This window comes from Coenobita brevimanus, chromosome 111 (genome assembly GCF_032717465.1).
Source record: "Coenobita brevimanus isolate Jiangsu-jjx chromosome 111, ASM3271746v2, whole genome shotgun sequence".
In the NCBI taxonomy this organism is placed as follows: domain Eukaryota; kingdom Metazoa; phylum Arthropoda; class Malacostraca; order Decapoda; family Coenobitidae; genus Coenobita; species Coenobita brevimanus.
In genome coordinates, this window is record NC_137064.1 from 6,281,802 (window position 1) to 6,307,955 (window position 26,154).

A 26,154-nucleotide genomic window follows, 5' to 3' on the forward strand; every position below is an offset into this window, starting at 1 on the left:
GTGTTTACCTCACCTCCCCACCTCACCTCCCTCACCCCTTCCCCTGCATAGCTACAGCCAGGTCACACAATGCAACTCCTGGCCAGTTTTTTCCATTCACTTTTTCCATTAAAATGTGTCCTATGCCCTATTCTCATACTAAAAATATATATAGAAAAGGGAAAAGGCTAATTGATACTGCCATTAGCCATGAAGTAGCTAATTTATCACCTGGCAACACCCCACGTGCACTTGGTCGCTAATTTTCCATGTTCATTATGCATTGAAATATCCCTTATGACCTATTCTCAGACTAAAAAATATATTTAAAAAAGGGAAAAGGATGAGTGATACTTCCATCGACCTGGAAGTAGCTAATTTATCATGTATTTAGAGCGCTGCTATCCCCGCGGGAGGGGCACGGCGCGGTCCAGCCATCCCTGCGGGGAAGGGGTTAAGCACTCATCTGCCTGTGGACCAGACAACATAAGCAACATTCACCATAAACGCCTTGGACCACAAGGCATACAAGCACTCACCAATATATAAAACCACAGTACAGATACTCACACAACATAATACCCAACATCTGGAAGCATGGCATTATCATCACTATCCCTAAACCCAACAAAGACCCCCACGTTACCTTCCTCACACCATCCCATCATACTCCTCTGCGCCCCCTCTAATGTCACAGAACAGCTGGTACTACAACTAGTTACACCTCACACCCCCCTAGTCCCATCACAACGTGGCTTTAGGACACAGCACTCCACAAACACTCTTCTTACAGATCTTACACAGAGAGTTTTCGATGGCATGAATTCAGCTAGGCCACCACATAGAACATTCCTAGTCACACTAGACATTAGTAGAGCTTTTGATGCCATCCCCTGCCACAACCTCACAAACAAAATATTCAACACAAACATGCACAGTAACACAAAAAGATGGCTGGCAAACTACTTAGCAGGCAAATGTGCACATGTAACATTTGCCGGTCAGTCTTAGAACATCAGAAACTTCACAATGGCGTCCCCCAAGGAGTTTTGTCCCATACACTATTTAACCTATACATGCATGACATACCCACACCCCACACACCACAGATACACATAGCTTCCTATGCAGATGATATAACACTTACATGTACACACCAGAATGCAAACACAGCTGCACACATCCTCCAACCATACCTCAACACACAACATGATTGGTTCACCACAAACAGGCTCAAAATAGCCCTAGCCAAATCCACAGTGACCCTTCTCACAAACTGGACAGCAGAACATAGTCTCATTCCACACCTCACCATAAACAACACTCCCCCCCCCCCCCAAATCCTTGGTGTGACATACAATACATCAGTGTCATTTGAACAACACATCACAAACATTAAAAATAACACCAAGACTTAGTGCCTTGAGATCACTTGCCTGGACACAACAGTGAAACCACCACCACAGTATACAAACAATACATATGTTCAATGATGAATTATGCAAGCCCTGCATGGGTCCTAACCTCACTAAAACACACTACAACGCTCTACAGACCATACAGAACAAGGTCAAAAAAATAATCACAGGCTGCACAGCCACTACACCCACAGACCACTTACATCAAGAAACCGAAGTCCTCAAAGTCAGGGATCACTTGGACATGAGAGACACCCAAATTCTTGCTGCAGCCTCCAGAAACCCACAACATCCACTACACTACATGGCAGCACATCCACACACTCCAAGGAATATCAGAACAACACCCTGCACACGATATCATGCACAAATACAGTCATCTCAGCCCCCTCGCCTGCCTCAGGCCAGCTTCCAGAAGCATATCCATACTCAAATCACTCGCCACCCCATTCAGTCACTTAAAGACAACACACAGCTGCATGCACGGCCTCTTGATATCCACCCTTCTGAATCCTATCTCCCTTGCAAGGACAGGGTCCACCTGGCCAGGCTTAAATGTGGGCATCATCCAGCCCTCTTAAGTTACTAGAAGAGGCTGGATGACTCCGTCGCTGATGCCTGTTCGGGATGTAACACAGCACCCTTCACTATTAAGCACATTATGGAAGACTGCATTGCACACAATCACCTATGCCAACAACACAACATACACTCCTTGAGAGCTCTGTGGGAAAGCCTGGTCTCAGCCGTGGCCTTCATTAGGGATTCAGGGCTGTTCGCCAGACTGCCTAGGGAACAACTACAGAACTGCTACTACATATTTTCCAAGATAATCTGGCATATGAGCCTACATAACTGGTATTTTGTGTAACTCGTACCCCAGAGGGATTTTGGGATGTTTTGTAAGAGGCATAGAAGACTTCATTGCACCTCTTCCTAGGTGATTTATTTTGCATATAGTGCCTTACATGCTCTTGTATGACATTTTTATAATATGAATATCAACTTACTTAGCATCAGTAACATATACTGTAAGTGGATAATGAAGTGTAATGTATAAAATCAATAATGAAAGACGTTACAAAATGTTCAAGGCATCTTAGAATACGACACTATGACACCTTGAGTTATTTAGATGCCAAATACGGTTTGTTATATGTTCATCTTCTACATGTTGAAAGTAAGAATACTCCCAGTGATTACCATGTAAATTACCATAATTTGACCATGAAATGGACCATACCCAGTCAAGGTTGGTATCCAAACAAGTCGTGGCAGTACATTAACCCCTAAAGTACTAATAGGATCGATCGATCTTTTTCCAGAATTTGGCTTGATGCCTAATAGGATCGATTGAGGAGCCTTTGCAAAAAACTGCGGACACTAGGCTTCGGACCGATTGTGACATATATCGATGCAAACCAACGAGAACTAAGTCCTAAGTAGGGAGGGGGGAGGATCCAGGCCCCAACCCGTGGTAGTGGGGGGGGGTGATTCCCCCACCACCCCCTGGCCTCCTTTCTCTACCCCAATACCTTTCTTCCCTTGCCTCTGACTGCCTCCTGCTCCCTCCCTCCCCCTCCCCCACTATCCTCCATTATGCCAGTTCCCCCCCTTTCCCTCCCCTCCCTGTTTCCCTGGGGAGGGTTATATCCCCCCTACCCACCCTCCACACCCCTGTACTCTCTCTCTCTCTCTCTCTCTCTCTCTCTGCTTTTCCTCTTTCTCTTGTGGTGTCTTGTCTCCTACCTCTATACTCCTGTACCACCCCTCAAGGTCTCTCCCCACCCCATCCCCACCCCCACCCCCTGTAGTATGCTGTCAACTTACATACCCCCCACCCTACCATTGGTACTATTCATGTTGCGTGTTTTCATTCAGTACTAGCTTATTGTTTGTGTCATTGCACGAAACATACAGTAGAATGTAAGTTTTTTTTTTTTTTTTTTTTTTAAGGAATCTCTGTGTATATACGAGTACCGTAATGTTTCCTATAAATCTTTTCATTTCGTTTTTAAAGGCTCCAACATGCTTGCATGCATTGGCCTTTATCACCTAATGGCCGCTCTTAATGCTGCACTATCCATTGCAGCCTCCCTGTTCAGTCCCTTAACCCTGAGGTCACACTTAATGATCTCGTCCCATGTCTTTCTCAGTCTACCCCTCATAACCCCACTCCCAATATTAACACTTCTCACATTCCTCACGCAATTATCATCCCCCATCCTCTCCACATGTCCAAACCATCTCAATCTACCTCTCCTCATCACAACACCAATACACTCCAGTCCCATCCTACCTCTCAACTCTTCCATCGTAAACCCAGCCCCCCAAGACCTTGCACGCAGGGACACACTACACATCCATCTAATCATTGTCATTTCTGTACATCTGAGCCAGCGAATATCCTCCTCCTTTACTGCCCAGGTCTCACTACCATATGGCATTACACTCCTAACACATGCTGCATACAAAGACCCCTTAGCATGTAGGGAGAGTCCTCTCAATGTCAGGAGAGGCAAGAGCTCCCTGAACTTCTTCCAATCACTTCTCACCCTAGCCACAGAGCTAGCTCCAGCCCCACCTCCAGCACACAACATGTCTCCCAAATAACAAAACTCTTCCACCTACTCAAGAGATTCACCAGCAAGTTCAATCCTTTCAGGACTGACAATCTCCACCTGCTCTCCCTGACACGCCGTACACATAAAATCAGCATTATCTCTCAGTCTACCTCTGATACCACTACATCTCTTGTGCACCCATGTATCACAGACACTGCACAAGATGGAATTACTTCCCACGCCTTTGTGGCAAACTGCACATGGCCACTCTCCCTCGTCTTTGACAGTATCGCCACCAACCCTAGATATCATCACTTTTCTTTTATCTGCATTTACCCTTAAGCCCTTTTGCCCCATATCATCTCTCCTCTTCCTAAACCTTTCCTCTGCCTCCTTTCGTTCTCTGCAATCAACACCATCAGCATACAACATCTTCCACGGGAGTCCGTTTCTAAAGTCACGTGAAAGGGCTTCAAGCACCATGATAAACAACATGGGACTCAAGACTGACCCCTGATGCACACCAGCTTTCACGGAAAACTCATCACTCAAATCTCCATTCACTCTTACCTGGGTGCGAACGCCCACATACATAGCCATAACTACCCTAACAATCCACTCTTGCAAGCCAAGCTTTCTCATTGCCTATTTCACCACCTCTCTAGGGACTCTCAAAGGCCTTTTCCAAATTGACAAAAACAAGATACAGATCCCTTCTCCTACCAATATATTTTTCCTGAAGCTGTCGAAAAATGGATATGGCATCAGTGGTCCCCCTAGCTGGCATAAACCCAAACTGCATCTCATCAATATTCACTCTTTCTCTAATCATACCTTCTAAAACTCTCTCCATTACCTTCATTATCTGATCTAAAAGCTTTATACCTCTATAATTTCCTCTTTCCAGGGCATCATCCTTCCCTTTATACACATTTACAATTACACTCTTCAGCCAATTATCTGGGACAACACACTCATAAATAATTATATTTATCAGACGAGTGACTAACCTCAATCAGTCAATCAATCAATCATTTCCTGTGGCACCCCACAGGATGCATAGGGCCTCAATGAACTCTCTCCACCAATATTTGTCTCTTGCCATCTCCTTCAGGTCCCACCAACACTCGTCTCCTGCTTCTTTTTTCATTGTCCTCAACCAGGTTTCCCTCAGCCTACCTCTACCTCTTCTTCCTCTAGCAGTCCACTCTGGCACATCCTGTATTAAACTACCTTCTTTTCTGTATATGTGCCCCAGCCACTTCCAGCGAGACAGTCTCACATATTCATTAACTGGTTCCACTCTCGTAATATCCCTTACTCTTGCATTTGTAACTCTGTCTTGCCACGTTACCCCAAGAATCCTTCTCAGTATTTTATTCTCAAATCCTAATACTTTCTGATCTGTTGCAATTGTACTGTACCGTGACTCATGCCCGTAAATTAAAATTGGTCTAACCATGGACTTGTAAATTTTCACTTTAGTATGTACTGAAAGCATATTATTATTCCAAACAGATTTCAATATTCCAACAGCTCGCTAAGCCTGTCTAATCCTTTCCTCAATTTCATTGTTTAATGATCCATTAGATGATACAATCGTTCCCAGATATTTAAAGTTTTCTACGTTCTTCACCACATTATTCCCAATTACACAATCGATTTGGTTCTCCACGTTCATATTAATAATTTCAGTCTTTCCACAATTTATTACCAATCCCACTTTTTCTCCTTCCTCCACCAGACAATCAAGCACCCTCTGCATCTCATGAATACTTCCACAAATCAGTACAATATCATCAGCATAGTCCAAATCCATCAGCTTCTTATTTTCTTTCCAGTTAATTCCTGCACCTGTTCTCCTTACAACCTTTTTCATAACATAATCCATAACCAAAACCAACAACAATGGCAAAAGAACTCTTCCTTGAATCACTCCTGACCTAACTTGAAGTGGATCACTCAAAGAACCACCCACCATTACCTTACAAAAAGTACCTTCATGCAGGCTTTTAATAATATTTACAAACTTTTCAGGTATACCATAGAATCTCATAATTTTCAACATAGCTCCACGTGAAACACTATCAAACGCCTTTTCAACATCCACAAAACACATACTAAGTGGCATTTTCATCTCATTAGCTTGTTGCATTAGATGCCTTACAATAAAAATCTGATCATTACAACCTCGACCCTTTCTAAATCCCGCTTGTTCTTCTCTTAAAATTTTATCAATTACTGGCTCTATTCTGTTCAACAAGATTTTAGAAAAGACTTTTGCAACTACAGGTGTCAAAGTTATCCCCTTCCAATTGCCACACACACTTAAATCTCCCTTTTTTGGTATTTTTCTAATCACTCCATTTTTCCACTCTTCTGGAATTCCACCATTATCCCAAGCCACATTAAAAAGTTTCAAAAGCGCTTTCATCAACTCGTCATTTTCCACCTTAAGCATTTCAGGGAATATTCCATCCTCTCCTGGGGCCTTAAAATTCTTTAACTCCTTTATAGATTTTGCTACCTCTTCCATATTTATATCCCGTTTCTATCTGCAAATCTCTCTCGGCTGGCAAAATGTCCTCTTCAGCTGGGATTGGTCTAATTAGATTCAAAGTGCTCTTTTCACCTTCCTTTTATATCCAAATCTTTAGTCATCAAATTACCATTTCTATCTCGTACAGGTATTTCCTTCCTTCTCTTTTCAGTCCCAGTTAACTCCTTTATGGCCTGATACACTGCTCTTGTGCTCTGACCATCATTTTTACTTAATTTAATTTCTGTCTCTGTCACCTTTTCATCATATAGTCTCCTCTTATCATGTCTAACGAGTCTTTTACTTCAGAATGTAAACTCCAGTACTTTGCTCTAAGTACTTCAATTACCTGGGCCATCAACATGTTGTTCTTCACTTCTTAACTTAGCCTCTTTCCTTTTCTGAATTGCATTCCATGTTTCATTTGACATCCACTTTTTCCTTCTCGCTTTTCCCTTTTTCTTAATAGTAACCTTAGCACTCTCATTCAAAACCTCTTTTACCTCTCTCCACATTTGATTAATATCATTGTCTTCAGATTCCATCAAAGTCTGCAGGACTCAAAACCTATTCCTACATTCCCACCAAAACTTTTCCCTCGTGCTCTCATCACTTCTCAGCTCATCCAGATCATAATTATTACCTCCTGTACAATTACCATTAACGTTTCTCTTAAGTTTTATTTTAATCTTTGACACAACAAGTTGATGATCACTACCTATATCTGCCCCCCTTCTTTCGCAAACATCTTGCAAATAACTCCTATTCCTTCTGCTAATTGCAATGTGGTCAGTCTGGTTACAATATTTACCACATGGTGAAATCCAAGTAGTCTTATGTATTTTTCTATGCTCAAAGATAGTTCCACCAATTATAAGGTCATTTGCCAAACAAAAGCTTCCAAGTCGCACCCCATTTTCGTTCCTTATACCAATACCCTCCTTACCCATACAATCTTCAAAGCCATCCCTACTACTGCCAACAATCGCATTAAAATCACCAATGCAAACTAGCACATCATGTCTTTCCCACTCTATTCACTACATCCTGCAGCTTCTCATAAAAGTCATCCTTCATTTCATCAGCAGCCTCATTTGTCGGAGCCTACCCTACAACCATACTGATATTACCATGATCAGATTTTAAACGAGCATAAAGCAAGCGCTCATTAATTGGTTCAAGCTCACATACTGCCTTACAAGCATCTCTACTCAGCAGTAAGCCTACTCCCTGGTAATGATTTCCATCACACCTACCAGAAACCAACATAGTACTTGTAATACCATTTTCCAAATTCATTTTATCAACTCCAAGCAACCTCGTTTCTGTAAGAGCACAAATATCCATCTTGTATTCCTTGAACACTGAAATAAGCTCTTCCATTTTACCAGCCTGATTGAGAGTTCGAACATTCCAGTTTCCTATTCTTAAGGTTCTTTTTGGATGTATAAACTTATTTTTACACCATGGGATTCTTAGCACCCCCTGCCCACTTAAGGGCTGCACGGGACTGAGGGCCATTGCTTCGTCACCAGAGTTCATCAAGATTTCTTAGGCAGAAAAATATTTTACCCTGGTGCCAATGCCAGTGACTCGCAGGAACCAGACAGGAGAGAGGAAATTAACTAAATGAAAGTAAAATGCAGAGGGTTTGGACAGACTAACCTATCAGTCTATCTATCTATTGCCATACACCATAATCCCTTAAAGGGTGGCCATTTGACACTGAGTTAGTTGTTTTGCAGGGAGGGGCACCAACCCTCCACCAACCCACTTGTTGACACATAGGGAGCACGTATGGTTTGGTTATATGGTTACCACCCGGTGTTGTAAATGGTTTCTTGGCTTACAGGAAACCATTTGGCTTGTCACTCAATGTAAAGCCACCTCACCCCTGATAAATATTATTATTTATGAGTGTGTTGTCCCAGATGATTGGCTGAAGAGTGTAATCATCTGGGACGACACACTCATAAATAATCATATTTATGTTAGTATTTTTTTTTTATAATAATAATTTGTGTATTTGTGTGTTTGTTTTTCTCTTACACCATTATCATTATTTTGCATATTCTTACAGCTACTTGATTTGACAGCTCTGAAGGGAGGGGATAGGGGATGGTGGAGTGTAACACCAAGAAAAAGGTTTTGCATGCTTTGGCTCAATTTCTTTTTTATTTTGACAACTACACAGCTATGAGGGAAGGGGATGGGGGGAGGGAAGGTGGGAAGGGGAGAAGTGTTGGGGGGGGGAAGGGTGTTTGGAGTGAGTGAGGAACAATTATTTTGCATGCTATTGTTTGAAAAAAAAAAAAAAAAAGAGCTGAAAAAATTCTGAAGGGTGGGGTAGGAGGGAGGGAAGGAAGAGAGGGGGGGTGATGGGAGTGGGTGAGCAAGGTAATGGAAGGGGAGGTATGAGGGTGGATAGGGTGGGATAGCTTAGGAAACTGGAGTTGCCCTGCCTGGAAGGGTAACTTTTTTCAACTTTGATGGTCTGTAGCTCATGAACCAGTTGGTCTAAAATGCTCTGGTTTGTGGCATAAGTTGTGTAAATTCAAGCTCTCAACCTTGGGCATAAAACTTTTTACTACTGTTAGAGTAAAAAAAAATCTGCTCCATATACAGGTTTTCAGGGAAGTTTGGTCGATTGAATTGTGTATCCTAGGGGTTAATGCATCAGATCTGGCCTTGTCCTGTGATCCTTAGAATTTTTAGTAGTGATCTCCCAGGAGGGTACCATCCAATTCATGTGGTCCACCAGCTTAGGGATTCAAATTAAGCCCACAGCTGCTGTTGGCTGGAAGGAGCACGTTGAGATCGGCATGATGTTTTGTACCCTTCGTAGTTGCATCTAAGACTGTTTTACCAACACACCCACAACTAGAGGTCTGTCAGCATCATTTAGTAAAGCTAGAAAAATCTCAAAAGCTGGTAATTTCTCCAAAATCTATGGACTTTCTGGTGGAGCCATAGTTTTCATCTTTTCCAGCTTCTCCATTGCTGTCACCAAAGCTCAAGTCCACAATATTGTCCAGGTGTAGAAACTGTACTGTCTTGCAAACATTATGTGTTGACAGTGTTTGCTTCATCAGCTTAATCCTAGGAGAGGTTGCCCAGGGTCAGCGTGAGATGTCAGACATACCTAGGGACAACAGATAAGCAGACTACAGTCAAATGAATAATATATCTCATCTGGTCAGGGGAACTATGAGTAACCTTAGTGGTGTTTCTTATACAAAGTGAACAGTGCAGTGCAGTAATGAGTAGAACTTAAGTCTATAGGCATCAGTAACTTTATGAACATTACTCACTCTCTTTTGGTCCAGTGTCTATGTGAAGTATAAGGATTCACCCCACTTGTGATAGAGCAAGTAGCATCGCACATGCCTTTAACGATGATTTTGGAGATACCCTTTGGAAAGCAGACTAGTTCCCTAAGCTCTTTCAGGAGTAGGGCTAGAGGATTGTTCCTTACATGACATTGCATAGTTTTTTACTCATCTCTCACTCTTGAACTTCAAATCAGCATTCAGGGAGGTAGACCTTTTGGAGCTTTAACACTCAGTCACATGTCATTCGTAAAGAGAAGGACTGCATGCAGCAGTGTGATATCTAGAGACTAGGAGCTGTATGATACTAGTTATTCCTTGGCAAACTGTTGATACAGTGGGTCCATGTGAGTCCTGTAGCCTAGCATGTGGGATTGGGATGCTGGCCTGAAGTGCTTAGTGAAGAGGGGATGAGTCATAAATGGTTTTGGGAAGGTCATCTTTAGGCAATATTATTGGAGACAAGTAGTATTGCATGTATTCGGCTGTCTGAGTATGAAATGATTAATTCAGTTAATGTTCCAGTTGCCTGTGTGGTGTTGTACATAGCTTGATGGCACTTCCCAGGATATCAAAATTTGTGTGCTATGAGTGAAAGTGACTTTTGAGTTGTGTGTGTGTGTTCTTTTTTCTGTACCATATATAACTTGTCATAGCATACTGTATTGTGTATCACAGTATTATACAAAATTATACAAGAAGTAATTGTCGTGAAGAGAAACTTTCTTACTTTGGCATAGACTTGAAAAAATTTGTTTTGTTTTTGAAGATGAAATGAAAGAAGGCCTAGAACCTGGGCAGTCCTTAGAGGCAACAGTAATGGTATCTCCGCGGAACTTCCCTCAGCTTCCTTCTCTCGAGTCCATCCTGGTGTACCCTCTCGTGCCTCTTAGACCACCCTCATCCCTTCCACCAGTATTTCGGTCAGTTATCGAGGATCATATTTTGTGGAATTAGGAGGCTTACTAACACCTTTTTCTTAATAATTTACTGTATTTTACATACTACACCCCAGTATTCTCATGTATGGTATTATGTAATTCTGATATTGACACAGTATGCAGTGATTATTTACAGAAGAATATTAATACCGGGTATGTTCAGTACAGAAATAAACTAGCAAGAATGGTGCAAGGGAGTCTCCTCGGCCAACAAGAATACAAACCACAGAGTTAACTAGCAAGAATGGTGCAAGGGAGTCTCCTTGGCCAACAAGAATACAAACCACAGTTACCTAGAATGAGAGTCAAGAGTTCGAGTAGGGGAAGTGGGGTTACTGATAAATATGTTTTGAGTGGAGAGAGTGAATTGAGTAAGAAATAATGTGATTCAAGAAAGATGTGGAGTAAGACATTCCATTGACAACAGATAGGAAGGGACTTAATTGTAATTAATCAAACTTTATTTTTGTATACACCATTGCCCATTGCCTATGAAGTAGAGTGGAGATTTTTCAAGGCTTGCATATGTGATAGAAAAGCTCATTTTACTGAGTACACTGTTGATAGTTTCCTACTTTTCTTATATCTTTATCCCATTTTTGGATCTTAATTGCCTTTTTTCTTTCTGGGAAATAGAGCTATGCTGATGATATATATATGTCTGTATGTCAGGCGGCTGGTGGATGACAGAGCATCGTCACCTTGGTCATTGGTGCTGACGCTGGCATACATGTTTGCTGCCTCTGTCACTCCTGCTGGTACCTTCCATACACTTAAATTGGCTCTCCTTCTGTCACTTGCTTCATGTTCCTCGCATAAGGTATGCCACCAGTATATCATACTGTCATGGTATTTTAGTGTGTGTTAAATGAGTTAGATAGCAATACACACTGACTGTTGGATGACCCGCTGTAACTACCGTGCCTCATCCAGCTTGATTAACGTGTGATGTAAATGATAAAATTTTCCACCTTGGATTTCCATATCTTTTCTTGCCAGATCTCTAATACAAGAGATAATCAGTCATTTCAGTCATTCATGTATGCAGCAAGTCAGTTCTTGAACTGTCTTCCTCAGTCCATGTTTCCATTTGCCTATGACCTCCAGTCTTTTAAAGATAATGTGCTCAGGCGTCTTAAAATCAACAGGTCTTGGATTTGCCTCCTTTTTTGTTGTTTTTCCAGATGAGGAACTTTTGGTTTGGTCTTCTTTGCATTAAAAAAAAAAAAAAAAAAAAAAAAGCCTCTGTCTTCAGACTGCATTACTATTACGAATCTTTGCAAGCAAGCTTCATGTTTTGTGTCTCATTATATGATGTAGATCAGTCACTGTTTTTCATGCTATTTGGTGTATGAGTGAAGTGTTTGTACATACACGGACACTGTTCTTTTCACTTCATGCTTCACCACTTTCCTTATGAGTAGGCATCCTATCGCATGAACATTGTTAATGATAGGTCACATTTTATTTTATTTTATTTTATTTTATTTTATTTTTTTGAGAGAGGCATCACATTCAGGTGCCAGTTAATTTGTGTTTACTAATTCTGCAAATTTCTGTGTGGAGGAAAGATTATATTTTGCCATAATAGCATTTTCCTTTGTAGTATGAATGTAAGCAGAATTTTCTTTAGAGGGTGCACAAAAAGGAACGTAAGTTTTTAAGAGGGGCTCTAAGTAATGTCGACATGGAAAAACTTTGTACAAACTTATAACAGACCAGATACAATACTGCAATTCTGAGTCACAGTAATAATGTGTGTGTGTGTGTGTGTGTGTGTGTGTGTGTGTGTGTGTGTTTTAATGTAACAGCTTTCTATTGGTGTTTAGATACTGTAGCACTCACAAACTAGGGTTCATACGTTTTGGACTATGCAGAGTTTGAACCAAAGGATTTCCAAGATTAGTCAGTCTAACTGGGCAGGTAGGCAGTCTTGACTGAGGACACAAGAAGGCTTGATGGTTATTATTTATATCTGTATGAAGAAGATTTCAAATGTGAATGACCGTTGTAAAAGAGGGAGGGACTTGATGGTTGTTGTATAAATATGAAAATTTCAAATGTGAATAACTGTTGTAAAAGAGGGAGGGATATGATGGTTCCCAGGGTATCAACAAACAGTACCTGCAGAAAGTTTGAGGAATTGGTTAAGAAACAACAATAACCACTTTATTTTAGTACTTTCTATGACCACCATGTGCTTTCTAAATATCATGTATGCACTGTGGCATGGAGTCAGCAAGGTTTTTGCAATAATCAAGTGAAATGTCATGTACCCAGATGCCTCGAATGGCTTCACAAAGACAAGGGATTAACCCCTTAACCGCGGGGCGTCACTTTCATGACGCTTGGGAGCAAGGGATCATACCGCGGGGCGTCGCTTTTGTGATTCTGTGTTATTTTGAATTCACCCGGGCTTCCAAGTGGAGGCTTGTATCATCTATCAGTACTGCCAATGTCCAACACTAGTCAGCACTCCTAATCTCTTCTGTACTCCCATCCATTGTTGACAATTTAGCCATTTCTCCCCATTCTTGACTCCCCTCCCTACCCCCCCACCATTACCCTATCCTCTCGCCTTCCCGGCCGTGCTACGCTAAGTAAATCTTCCCTGGAATTTTTCACTGATTTCATCCATTGAATAAGCCCTATGCCCTATTCTTATACCAAATAATATATACAAGAAAGAAATAAGGTAAGTGAGAGTGCCATACACCTGGAATTGGCTAATTATCACCTGACAACACCTCACGTGCACTCGTTCGCTAATTTTCGCTGTTTTTTTCCCCTTGAAATATGCCGTATAATCAATTTTCGTAATAAATATACATATAAGGAGGGAAGGGAGAAGCCTAAGTGATATTTACATTCACCTGGAACTACCTAATTTATGGACTCTCCACCAGAGGGCCTGTGTAAACAAACCTGTGTTCTGCTCTCCTATTATCTCTGGCGTTTTACGTGGATTTCTGCTACCACTGCCTTACAGCTGTTGCAGGGAGCTACACGAAGGTTCAGTCTTTGCACTCGTTTTATTTGAGTTTACCTCGTGTTGGACTTAGCCTGTAATAATTAAGGGAAATTTGACTCACCTGGCCCAGCCCCTCTGGTCAGTTTTCCCGATTTCTGCGCATGCGCAGTAGCCCTGTTATGTCGTCATGGCAACGTCTCGACTCTCTTGACGTCTCTACCCCACCGTGCCCACTTCCTGCTTCTGTAGGAGAGCGTTATGGAGCCTTCAGGCCCTGTCTCTATTGCAGATATTGAGGCTGACCTGGCGCTCAGTGATGATGATATTTCAGATATTGCTGACCAACACTGGCCACAGTTACCAACTCCTGAGCACCGTGATGCGCCTGTCACGGGAGCTGAGGGTTCGTCAGTGTTACCAACACCTGCCTCACAACACCCTGGCACCACTAAGCACCCCATGGTTTATACCTCAGACAGCAACAGTGAACCTTCATCCCCGGCTGCTAAGTCCACCCGACGGAGGGAGTCTAGTGGTGCCCTGCAACGTGCACATGATAATGAAGGCTACGTTTCCCACCCTGTGCAGCCCGTAGTTCCCCGACTTGAGGCTATGTCATTAACCCCTTAACCGCGGGGCGTCACTTTCGTGACGCTTGGGAGCAAGGGATCATACCGCGGGGCGTCGCTTTTGTGATTCTGTGTTATTTTGAATTCACCCGGGCTTCCAAGTGGGGGCTTGTATCATCTATCAGTACTGCCAATGTCCAACACTAGTCAGCACTCCTAATCTCATCTGTACTCCCATCCATTGTTGACAATTTAGCCATTTCTCCCCGTTCTTGACTCCCCTCCCTACCCCCCTCGCCTGCCCGGCAATGCTACGCTAAGTAAATCTTCCCTGGAATTTTTCACTGATTTCATCCATTGAAATAAGCCCTATGTCGTATTCTTATACCAAATAATATATACAAGAAAGAAATAAGGTAAGTGAGAGTGCCATACACCTGGAATTGGCTAATTATCACCTGACAACACCTCACGTGCACTCGTTCGCTAATTTTCGCTGTTTTTTCCCCTTGAAATATGCCGTATAATCTATTTTCGTAATAAATATACATGTAAGGAGGGAAGGGAGAAGCCTAAGTGATATTTACATTCACCTGGAACTACCTAATTTATAATGTATTGTCTAGATTTCCTGCCAATCATATCAGTGCTACACAATGCTGTTTCAAGATTTAACATTGGTAGCTCTGATTATATATCTCCTAAGTAGGCCTCTAATCTATTTTCGTAATAAATATACATGTAAGGAGGGAAGGGAGAAGCCTAAGTGATATTTACATTCACCTGGAACTACCAAATTTATAATGTATTGTCTAGATTTCCTGCCAATCATATCAGTGCTAGACTTAGCTCTTTCAAGAACCTTGGTAACTCTGAATAATCCCTAAACAGGCCTCCAGGCTGGCTGGCCCTGCGTTATCAGTTTACTCTCATCTTCCGAAGTGAGGAGACGTATGTTTCTTCTTGCTGACTTCAAGGCCTTTTTTCACCCCCATGCAACTGGCTCTGTGACCTTTACCCCCTACTAAACCTCGTGTGGAAAGAGGTAAAGGGCTGACAATTGATAAAAGAGTGACTACGATCTTTCTATTGAGTAAAACAGTGCAAGTGGAATTGTAAATAATGTGTAAACAGCAAGTGAAAGTAATGAATGTAAATATACGTGAACAATGGAAAATAGTTTTATAAGTTATTTCAAGTGACAGTGCACAACACAGTGTAAATAAAATAGAGAACGTAAATAGAAATGTAAATGAGTAGTATTATAAGAATACGAGTATATACCCTAGGAGTAATGAAAGTGAAAGTTTCACTCTAGCATGTCTGAATGCTATGAGTTATGAGAGTGAAGATGAAAGTGACATTCACTCTCAATGCCAGTATACAGGACGAGAAAGTGAATGCTACGTATTTTACTGAAAGAAATTGAATCCCTACAGTGACAATAAACTAATACTACTGAAGGAAACTTATGGATAAAGACTGTAGATATATATAAGTGTTATATAGTAATAGAAATATAAAGTGTGAGGGGTTTTATGAATAATAAATGACAGAGTAACAAAAGCAAACTAGTGCCAGTGCGACGATCAGGCGCGCTCGTAATTTCCATTGCTTTCACAGTGTTTTTTTTTTTTAGTATGGATCCCAAACTACTTGAAAATTGTAAAACAGTGTTTATAGTGTTTGTATCTGGCTGTGGTAATCATTACGGGTTGTCGGGAAGTGTAAAGTGGAGACTTCGTTACCCTACTTCAGAGGTCTCCACAAGTCCTACGGTAACCGACGAAGGCTCAACAATCATTCCAGGAGAAAGCTGAAGGTATGTGCCATAAGCATATGTAATTTTATTATTCTAGGACTAATAACTGATTTTTGGCAAATATTTTTTGAGAGTCTGTCGGAGCCCAAATAACCCCGCGGCACACGCAAGTCATTGGTAAACAAGCCCGCGGTGTAGGGGTTAAGCGCCCCTCCTTCTTCAGCGTTTGCTCCTAGGGCTGACTACATTAAGCTGCTGTTCAAGGACAACACATCTGTGGACACCAAGCTTCGCTGGTTATCTGAGGTCAACCGCCACTTTCATCTCGATCGAGACCTGGCTGAGGTTAAAATGGCAGCGATTTCCTCCCGCTTTGTTTATATCTCCCGCCGTCGCTCAGACATTGTTGACAGTGTAATGCGTGGAGATTTTCTGTCTCTTTCCCTCGAAATTCAAGACTCACCAGAACGGCCTCGCAAATTTCCTACATTTCTCCTTACCCGTTACCCTGTCTGCACTGATCCAACACTGGCCAAGGAGCTGCCTGGCATCCACACTGCCCGTCGCTTCTACCAGAACGGCACACCTATTAACCGCCTTGTGATCACCTTGAGCCTCCCTCAGCCACCGCCACAGAGTATTGCCTTCAGCTTCCTCCCTTGCCTGCCTTCCTGTGAGTTTCGCAGGATGAGGGATGAGCAGCCGTGGTGTTATAGATGCTGGAACTTTGGTCACATTTCTCGGTACTGTTCAGCACCTGAGCGCTGTGCATTTTGCTCCGAGTCACATGACTCACGGTCTTGCCCCCACCGCACTCCCCCACCGCCTGCTCCTGCCTCTCCCTCAGCCTTGATGCAGCCACCGCCCTCCACTCCCGACACCTCGCTCTGGAAATGTCCCCGATGTCACCAACCTGGGGTTAATGTTTGGCATCCAGGCTGCCCACGCCGCCGGGCTACCACCATATCGCCCGCCACACAGGTGGCTGCTCACGCATCGAACTTGCCGCCACCACCACCTCCACCCCAAAGTGCCATCCCTGATGTTTCAACTTCCACCTCAAGCTCACATCAAGTAAATGAACTCCAAGACGCTGTCGCCGCTCTCAGGACTCGTGTTGCTTCACTCACAGCGCGCTTCGATACAATCGATGAGCACCTAGGTAGTTTGGTAAGCAAACAGGTTGCCTTTGAAGCTACCTTAAATTCCTTGGCTGAAACTCAAAAAGTTGTCATTAATTCCCTTACCAGTCTTACAGAGCAGCTCCAGACCATTGCCTCTCGCCTTGAGACCCTGACTGCCCTCCCTACACAGTCCCCACAACATGGTGCATCACGTGTTGATGCCCGCATCATCACTGCCTCCTCGTCCGGCCGTCGTCATCCTAAAGGTCCTGTTCAATAATCTAGCTAAGCTGCATGTTGTCTCTTGGAATGCCTGCGGTATAACAAATAGGGCCAAACTGACTGCACTCAAGGGTTATGTATTTAGTCACCACCCGGACATCGTTCTCATCCAGGAGGCATTTGTTGGTAATGCTTTGCCCGGGGTGGATGCCCCATCCCTCAGTGGCTACGTGTCTTATGTTCATCAGGTAAGACATGGCCTCATAACCTACATTCACTCCTCCATTCAGCATCGCCTCCTTCCATTTTCTGTGAATGAGAATACCACCTTTCAGCTCTTTGACATTACTGTTGGTGCTGGCACCATACGGCTTTGCAATGTATACGCTGCACCGAACAGGATAGATCCCGCCACTCTTCCAGCTCCCACCATTTGTGGAATGGTTTACATGGGGGATTTCAATGCCCGTCATCCTGCTTTGGGAGATCCTTCTGGCACTGTGAATTGTAATGGGAATCGACTTTTAAAGTACTTTCGCCGAAATCAGCTTACACGCTGGGATACTGCTGGTGCTACACATGCTCGAGGTGGTACTCTGGATCATGTACTTACGTGTGGACTTGTACCCTCCCAAGTAAAGTGTGCATCGGTTCTGACACTCTTCTCAGATCACATTGGTCTCAGCATTCATTATTCCCTTCCCTCTGCTCCCTCGCCAGTACACACCCGCACTCGCATTGCAATCCCTCCCAAGTACCGTCCCACATACATCTCATACATGACTAACTTTCTTCCCACATTTAACTTCCACTGTCCTGAACAGTTATACTCCTCACTTGTCAAAGCCACACATGCCTTCTATACCCGATATGTCAGCAAGCCACACATCAGGCATCGTGTTGGTGCCCATAGCTTTACACTGGATAGTAGAATCGTTCAAGCAGAGAAACAGGCAATGGTGGCTGGCCGTGCCTTTATGAGGCAACCAAATCCTGAGACTCTTCACCAGTATCAACTGTCAAGAGATGATCTTGTTGCTCTCCAGCTCTGTGTTCACTCTGATTCCTGGCACAGATTCACTGATGGTATTAATCATCAAACAAGCGTGAGTACCATGTGGCACCTCATCAATAAGGTTGTAAGAAAGAAGCCTCCAAGTGTCCTCCGCCACAACCCTGTTCAGTACGCACAGGACCTCATCAATGAGTGGTCAGCACAGTCACGAACCGCCACCCTTCCAGTTCATATACGAGATGCTCTCTCCACCCAGGAAAACTATCGTGCACTTCGTCTCGCTGCCGCCTTACTGAGTGTTGATGATGATGATGATGTAGCCATATCTGAGAGCGAGCTGCACCGTGCCCTCGCTAGGGGCAGAAATTCAGCTCCTGGTGATGATGGCATCACCCGTGCAGTCCTTCGTGTACTCGTAACAGTGCCTGGCAACCCTCTCCTCCGTCTCTACAACCTCGGTTTTAGTCTTGGTTACGTGCCACAAGCCTGGACCCAAAGTACGATTGTGCCCATCCCCAAGCCTGGCACCGACAAATTCCGGCCCATCTCCCTCACTTCTTGTTTCTGTAAGGTGTTTGAATGCATTCTTCTCTCACGCCTCATGTTCCGGCTGCGTGACAAACTTTCGTCCAGACTTTTCGGCTTCCTGCCCCAACGAGGAACACACCACTGCCTCATGGAGCTCTACACTCGTCTCTCCTCAGATAGTGTTGTGGCCTTCATTGACTTGAAGAGTGCGTTCGACGTAGCCAATAGAGACATCATTCTTGATCAGCTTGTTGACTTTGGCATAAAAGGAAACCTTCTTAAATGGATACGTGGCTACCTACGAAACAGAACTTCTCGAGTTTTGTTTAAAGGAGCATTGAGCACTGCCCGAGACTTTGAACTTGGTACTCCACAAGGTGGTGTCCTTAGTCCCTTTTTATTCAATATTCTCATTCATCGCCTTCTGTCCTTACTGCCAGCTGTCGGTGACACCACTATCACTTGCTACGCAGATGATATATGTATTCACTCACGTTCTCCGGACCATTTGCAACGCTTTCTTCACTCCTTTCATGTTTCAGCTTCCTCGTGTGGCCTCATCATCTCCTCAGATAAGAGTAGAATCTTCTCCTCCCGTCCTGCATGGAATCTGCCAGAATTCACTATGGGGAATGATGTCATACCTCTCTGCACGCAGTATCTCTATTTGAGAGCACCAGTGTGGATTACACCTTCCATCCCAGCACGACAGCGGGTGCATCCCGTTGTTCAAGATCTGTTGGTCCGACTGCAGCGGCGCCTGACTCCTTTAAAGTGGCTGACCAATTATTCTACTGGAGTATCTATCCCAGTCGCCAGGACCATATACATTGCATTCCTCCGCTCGGTGGTAGATTATCTTTCCCCAGCATTATGTCAGCTCTCCAGAACAGCTTTAAGACCTCTTGAAATCTTCCAGAATCAAGCAATGAGACTCATCCTGGGCTGCCCTGACTCCACCAGAATTGTCAGTATGCAGCACGAGCTCAATCTCCCACCACTCGTTGATAGAATATATTCCAATGTCACCTATTTTAGCATTAAATGTCTGTACTCTCCTCATCTTTCTCCCCACTACTCTCATACTATTAGGACTTCTCTGGATCCAGCGGCGCCTCGACCTCTGCTACGCCAAGGTGGACGCAATCTGGTCAGTACCATAAGTTCCAATATTCAGAGTCTTAATGTTGACATCGTAGAAGAGGACGTGGACAATGGCCTTGCACCCTGGAGGATTCCTGTGCCAGCAGTCTCCTACACCCCAGCCTCTAAGACTGATCTGCCTCAGCTTCAACAACAACGTGCACTGGAAACCATCGCCAGCCTATCATCATCCCTCAGTTTGGCCCACCATCTCTATACTGATGGCTCCCTGCAGAGAGATGGCAGGGCAGGATGTGCTGTTTTCTCCCCCAGCTTAGAGCCCCCGCAAGAGGGCTGGTCGGGTCGCCGCCTCCCAAATTCATCAAGTTCTACATATTGTGAACTACATGGACTTCTGGATGCTGTCGCTTTGCTTACACAGACCAGGAATAACGGCTTGATCATTTGTGACTCACAGCCAGCTCTCCGGGCCCTCACGTCTCACAAACCAGCATATCAACGTCTAGTCACACAAATCCTTCGGCTACTAGCCATGGCTGATGCCAGCTCACTAATGGTGCACTTTTTATGGATTCCCTCTCACATCCATCTCCTGGCCAATGACACTGCTGACGGACTTGCGAAGGCTGCTTGCGATCTACATCTGCCAGATGCTGCTACTTCCACTGCATCCCTTGTGTGCTGCAAGAAGATGGTACAGCAGGCTGCCCGCTCCCCCACCCGCCATCGTAGCAATGCTGAGAGGGCCACGAGTGTATCAATACAGCATTATGATCACTTTCTCACTCATCCACACAGGTATCGTCGCAGTGGTCTTATGGTTCGCCGCTGTAATGTGGTATGTGCACGTCTCCGACTGGGCTGGCGACCAGTTTGGCAGGTGGCAGGGCAGGAAGACGCACCTCACTTCACCTCCTGTAGGCTGTGTGACGCACCCAATGCCAACACCCTGGACCATTATTGCCTGCACTGTCCACATGTTGTTAACTTATTACCACAAAGACTCACATTGATTGACACTTGTAAACTGCTGTTAACAGATAATGACTTGCTAGATGTTATTCTTATGTGTCATCCTCACTTTGGTGGATTTTGATTTCATGATGACTACAGTACATAGCGTGTCCTACGTGGCACGAGTCCCATGTACTATCATTGTTAACTAATTGTACTTTATGTCTGCCACCTTCGGGTGTAATAAATTAATTAATCATTACCTAATTTATAATGTATTGTCTAGATTTCCTGCCAGTCATTTCAGTGCTATACATAGCTATTTCAAGAGTTAACATTGGTAGTACTGATTATCCCCTAAGTAGGCCTCCACCCGGCCCTCCCTTATCAGTTTACTCTCATCTTCCGAAGTGGAGGTACATCTGTTTCGTCTTGCTGACTTCAGGGACTTTTTCACCCCCATGCAAAGGGCCCTGTGACCTTTACCCCCTACTAAACCTCGTGTGGAAAGAGGTAAAGGGCTGACAATTGATAAAAGAGTGACTACGATCTTTCTATTGAGTAAAACAGTGCAAGTGGAATTGTAAATACCTGTATTTTATTTACACTGTGTTATGCACTGTCACTTGAAGTAACTTATAAAACTATTTTCCATTGTTCACGTATATTTACATTCATTACTTTCACTTGCTGTTTACACATTATTTACACAGTAATCACTCCAATATCCGGAGTAATAGAGCCATCGGTAGGTCCGGTTATTGGTTTCGTCCGGATATTGGGCCCCAGCTTATGGACTTGTACTTATGAACCCTAACTCAGAGAAACACCTATACAACTCCCTCTGGACATGCATAGCACTTATTTAACACCCAAATCACATCAATAAGGCACATAAATGACTGAAATAAATGCAAAAGAAACATAAAATGAGGGTTTAGAAGTATGTTCATACATTAATAAACATGCTGGTACTTATGGACCCTAACCTAGCCTAACTCTGAAAAACACTTTCCTACTGCACATGCATGAGGTAAGTATAGTATGGAAAAAAGTACAATATGAAACATTCTGGTAAGTATAGTATGGAAAAAAGTACAGTATGAAACATTCTGGCTACTTACAGCAAGTCCCTGGCCACCTCGATGAATAACTGCCTCCTCTCGGACTCTGACAGTAAGAACGATTTCCTGAAGCACTTGCAGTACACTCTTCCTGAAGTCTTGCACTGAACTTAGTCAATAACACACAGAAGTCCGTTCTCTTCACAGTGTTCACTTTAGTCCAAATAATGTTCCAGTTTAATTTCGTGTTGCACATTAACTTTTCCCAATTTTTTTTAATTTTCCAAAGCCAAAACAAAGAAGTTTATTTACGTTAAATTTTGTTTCCACTGAGTCTTTTCTCTCAACTCGAAAACCTTAACACAACACACCGTTTTTTTCACTGCACAACACTCAAAATTCCCGTGTGGTCTAGTGGAGAAGTTCTTGCTGTTTATTCACTGTCAGAGTCCGAGAGTATCACTGGCAGGCGACCAAGGGGTGCATCGCTGGGTCGTGGTGATGGCGTACCCACTGCAGAAGACTCTGAGGAAAGCCGCAAACTCACGTCGAGCGGTGACTCCACTGTGGCTGATGTGCTGGGCTGTGGCTCGGAGCATGAGGGCCTGTCTTGGGGAGGCAACGGAGTGGAGCCAGGGCTTGGCACAGCGGGGGTCACGGGCCTGAAAAAACTGTCAATCGTTGACTGACGCAAGGACCGACGATTCTGGCGATTGATGATGCGCTGCCTGAAAGCACGCACTTCCTCCACGAGTCCCAAGGGCCCCATCTCCCTGTCGCAGGCCGAGTGTTCCAGGTAGTCTAGGACGAACTCTAGATGTTCCCGGAGTGCGCTCAGCTTGGGGATGGCTGGAGTAGTGTCCTGCTGAGAGGAGTCCGCATCATCGTCGCCTTCGTCGTCGGAATTTTCAAGTTCGGGACTGACACCAGCAACCGAAGACGCGATCTCGATATCAGACAATGTCTGATACCCAGGATCGCCCTCATCGTCGTCCAACCACTCACGAACATCGTCCACATCAACAACGTCGCTGTGCTTACGTAGCCATGCATGGAAGTCATCCACGTCAAACCCTAGAAAATCGTACTCCACATCCGTTCCGAGAAGCAGACGAGACCAACCATTTTCAAGAGTTTTCACAGGGACTTCCTTCCATGCACTAGCCCAGTTGTACAGTGCAGACTTGATGTTGTAGCGGCGAAGGTTTTCCAAAGTCCGCTTGCCTCGTGTGTCACGTCCTTCCCTGCGCTCGTCCTCGTCCTCGAGAACAACCATCACCTCGTCCAGGAACTTCCGACGGTACAGGCGCTTTGTTGCCACGATCACTCCTTGGTCCATGGGTTGAATGAGAGCAGTCGTATTAGGTGGCAGAAACATGCACCTAATACGGCCATTCTCAGCAACCAAGTCCTTGTCGCACGGGTGGGCAGGTGCATTGTCGAGCAGAAGGAGAGCCTTTACCTGATCGCGAGGGATTCCCAGTGTCTTCGTCTGGTACTGGATGACCTCCTTGACGAAGTGACGGTGAAACCAGTCTTTGAAAATCACAGCTGTGAACCATGCTTTCAAAGAATGGTACCAGACGACAGGAAGGATATCCATCACCCCACGAAGGCACCGATGCTGCTTTGCACGGCCAACAACAACGGGCTTAAGCCGGTGCATGCCGTTAGCACTGGCACAACACAAAGCAGATATCCGTTCCTTAGAAAGCTTGCGGCCAGGTACATGCTTCTCCGTCTCCTCGGCTAGAGTGTTTGTTGGCAGCGAGCGATAGAATAGGCCAGTTTCGTCTGCGTTATAGACTTGACCGAGAGTGAGGCCCTCCCTGTCGATCAAGCCTTTCACCTTGTGCCGAAACTCGTCAACTCCATCCTCGTTAGCGTCCAATGCTTCGCCATGTGCTTTACAGTTAGTAAGGCCATGTCGCATCTTGAACGCGAAGAGCCAACCCTTGGATCCCTTGAAGTCTAGGGCGTCGTGAAACCTTGCAAACTTCTCAGCAGCAGCCTTCAGCTCCGTTCCACGTACCATCATACCAGCTGCACGTTGCTGTTGGTACCAAATCAACGTGGATCGGTCGATTACTGCAAACTTGGGGGTAAACATAACCTTCCTTTCCACGTTGCATTTGCATCACGACGAGAAGTCAGCCGTGTACTGCATGAGTTTGTCTCAGGAATGTTTGATATCGAACGAAGTCGACCGGGCCAGGTTGTACTCGCGGAGAATGCGGGAAGAAGACCAACCCGCATCAACTTTCTCCAATATCTCCCTCTTCTTTTCCAGAGTCAACACCACTCTCTTCCTTTTCTCAGGTGGCAGGGCCATCATCACACACACTAAGAGGAGGCCCGAGAGTAGCAGGAGGCCTTGCAGCAAGTACGGCACCACCACAAAAGCGAGCACGTGGGCAGCCATTGGGAAGAGCATAGGTCCTGTCGCGGTGAGAGACAGGCGGGAAGTGGGGAGGATGCAGCGGCGCTCTATCGGACGTCGGAGGAATGACGAACCAAAACAATGCTCTCCTGCGGCGTGCGGGGCAAGTTCAAATTACGGACGGCAAAAAATCGATTTTTTTTTTTAAATTTTTTTGGGTTTTCGGACCATTTTGGGAATGTTGGATCCCAGGACGATAAGGTCCGGGTAGTGGGGATGTTCGGTTATTGGGCGTCCGGATATTAGAGTGATTACTGTACAGTATTTAGATTTGGAGAAGGCCTTCGACAAAGTACCCCACAAGAGACTAATGTGGAAACTAGAGCATATAGGAGGACTGAAGGGGAACCTCCTGGAATGGATGAGAGACTTTTTGAGAGACAGACAAATGAGGACAGTAATAAAGGATAGGATGTCTGGATGGAGGGAAGTAACAAGTGGAGTCCCACAGGGCTCGGTGTTGGCGCCAGTAATGTTCCTGATTTATGTAAATGATATGGTAGATGGAGTGAACAGTTATGCAAGTCTGTTTGCTGATGATGCAAAGATCTTGAGGAAGGTAGAGGTTGAGGAGGATTGTAAAATGCTGCAGGAGGATCTGGATAGGATGCATGATTGGAACCGGATGTGGGAAATGAAGTTCAATGCAAAGAAATGTAAAATATTGGAAATGTGTAAAAGTACCAAGAGGCCATCACTGAATTATTTGATGGGTAATGAACCAATCACAAAAGCGAGAGAAGCGAAAGATTTGGGAGTGCTGGTCCAGGACAGTTTGTCACCAGAAAAACACATTAACAAGACAGTTAGGGAGACGTATAAACTCCTGACTAATATAAGAGTAGCTTTTCATGATATGGATGAGGAGATGAAAAAATTGATAGTGGCCATGATTTGCCCCAGGTTAGAATATGCAGCAGTAGTGTGGTCCCCACACAAAAAGAAAGATATAAACAAGATTGAGAGAATACAAAGAACAACGAAAATGGTCCCCAGTCTGGCATTTCTGTCGTACAGAGAGAGGCTGGAAAAGCTGGATTTGCCTTCCTCAGAGGAAAGGAGAAAGAGAGGCGACATGATTACAGTGTTCAGGACCATGATGGGGGTAGATAAAATTGACAAGGAGGATCTGTTTTTATGGGATAAGAGAGCAACAAGAGGACATGGAATGAAACAGAAGAAGCCAGGCTGCTTGAAGGATATCAAGAAATATAGTTTTCCTTATAGATGTATAGACCTGTGGAATAGCCTGGACAAAGAGATCATCCAGTCTAAAAACTTAAACGAGTTTAAAGCTAAATTTGATATAATGAGAAACAGAGACGGGACCCCACGAGCGTAGCTCATTTCCTGTACTGTATATCACAATTAGGTAAATTAGATAAATACACACACACACACACACACGCACTAAATCCCCGGTGTAACATACATCAATGTCATTTAAACAGTGCATCACAAACATTAAAAATAAATTAACTTCAAAACTCAATACCCAAATGCAGTGATTTCCAACCTTTTCTATTTCTTGCCCCCCCCTCACTGAATGACACGTTCCCTGTGCCCCCCGTCCTCAAATACTGTATTTTACTGACATAGTTGGCACATGTCAATAAATATCATAACTAGAT

General features: G+C 44.2%; 1 protein-coding gene across 1 annotated transcript in view; it reads left to right on the plus strand.

Moving 5' to 3' along the window:
* The window catches only part of LOC145417765 (minichromosome maintenance domain-containing protein 2-like), a 149,744-nt gene that overhangs the window by 73,478 nt on the left and 50,112 nt on the right, over positions 1-26,154 (plus strand). Inside the window, exons 6-7 of the mRNA XM_080286372.1 lie at positions 10,599-10,752; positions 11,443-11,590. Coding sequence (XP_080142498.1) covers positions 10,599-10,752; positions 11,443-11,590 — 302 coding nt within the window. The remainder of the gene's footprint in view (positions 1-10,598; positions 10,753-11,442; positions 11,591-26,154) is intronic.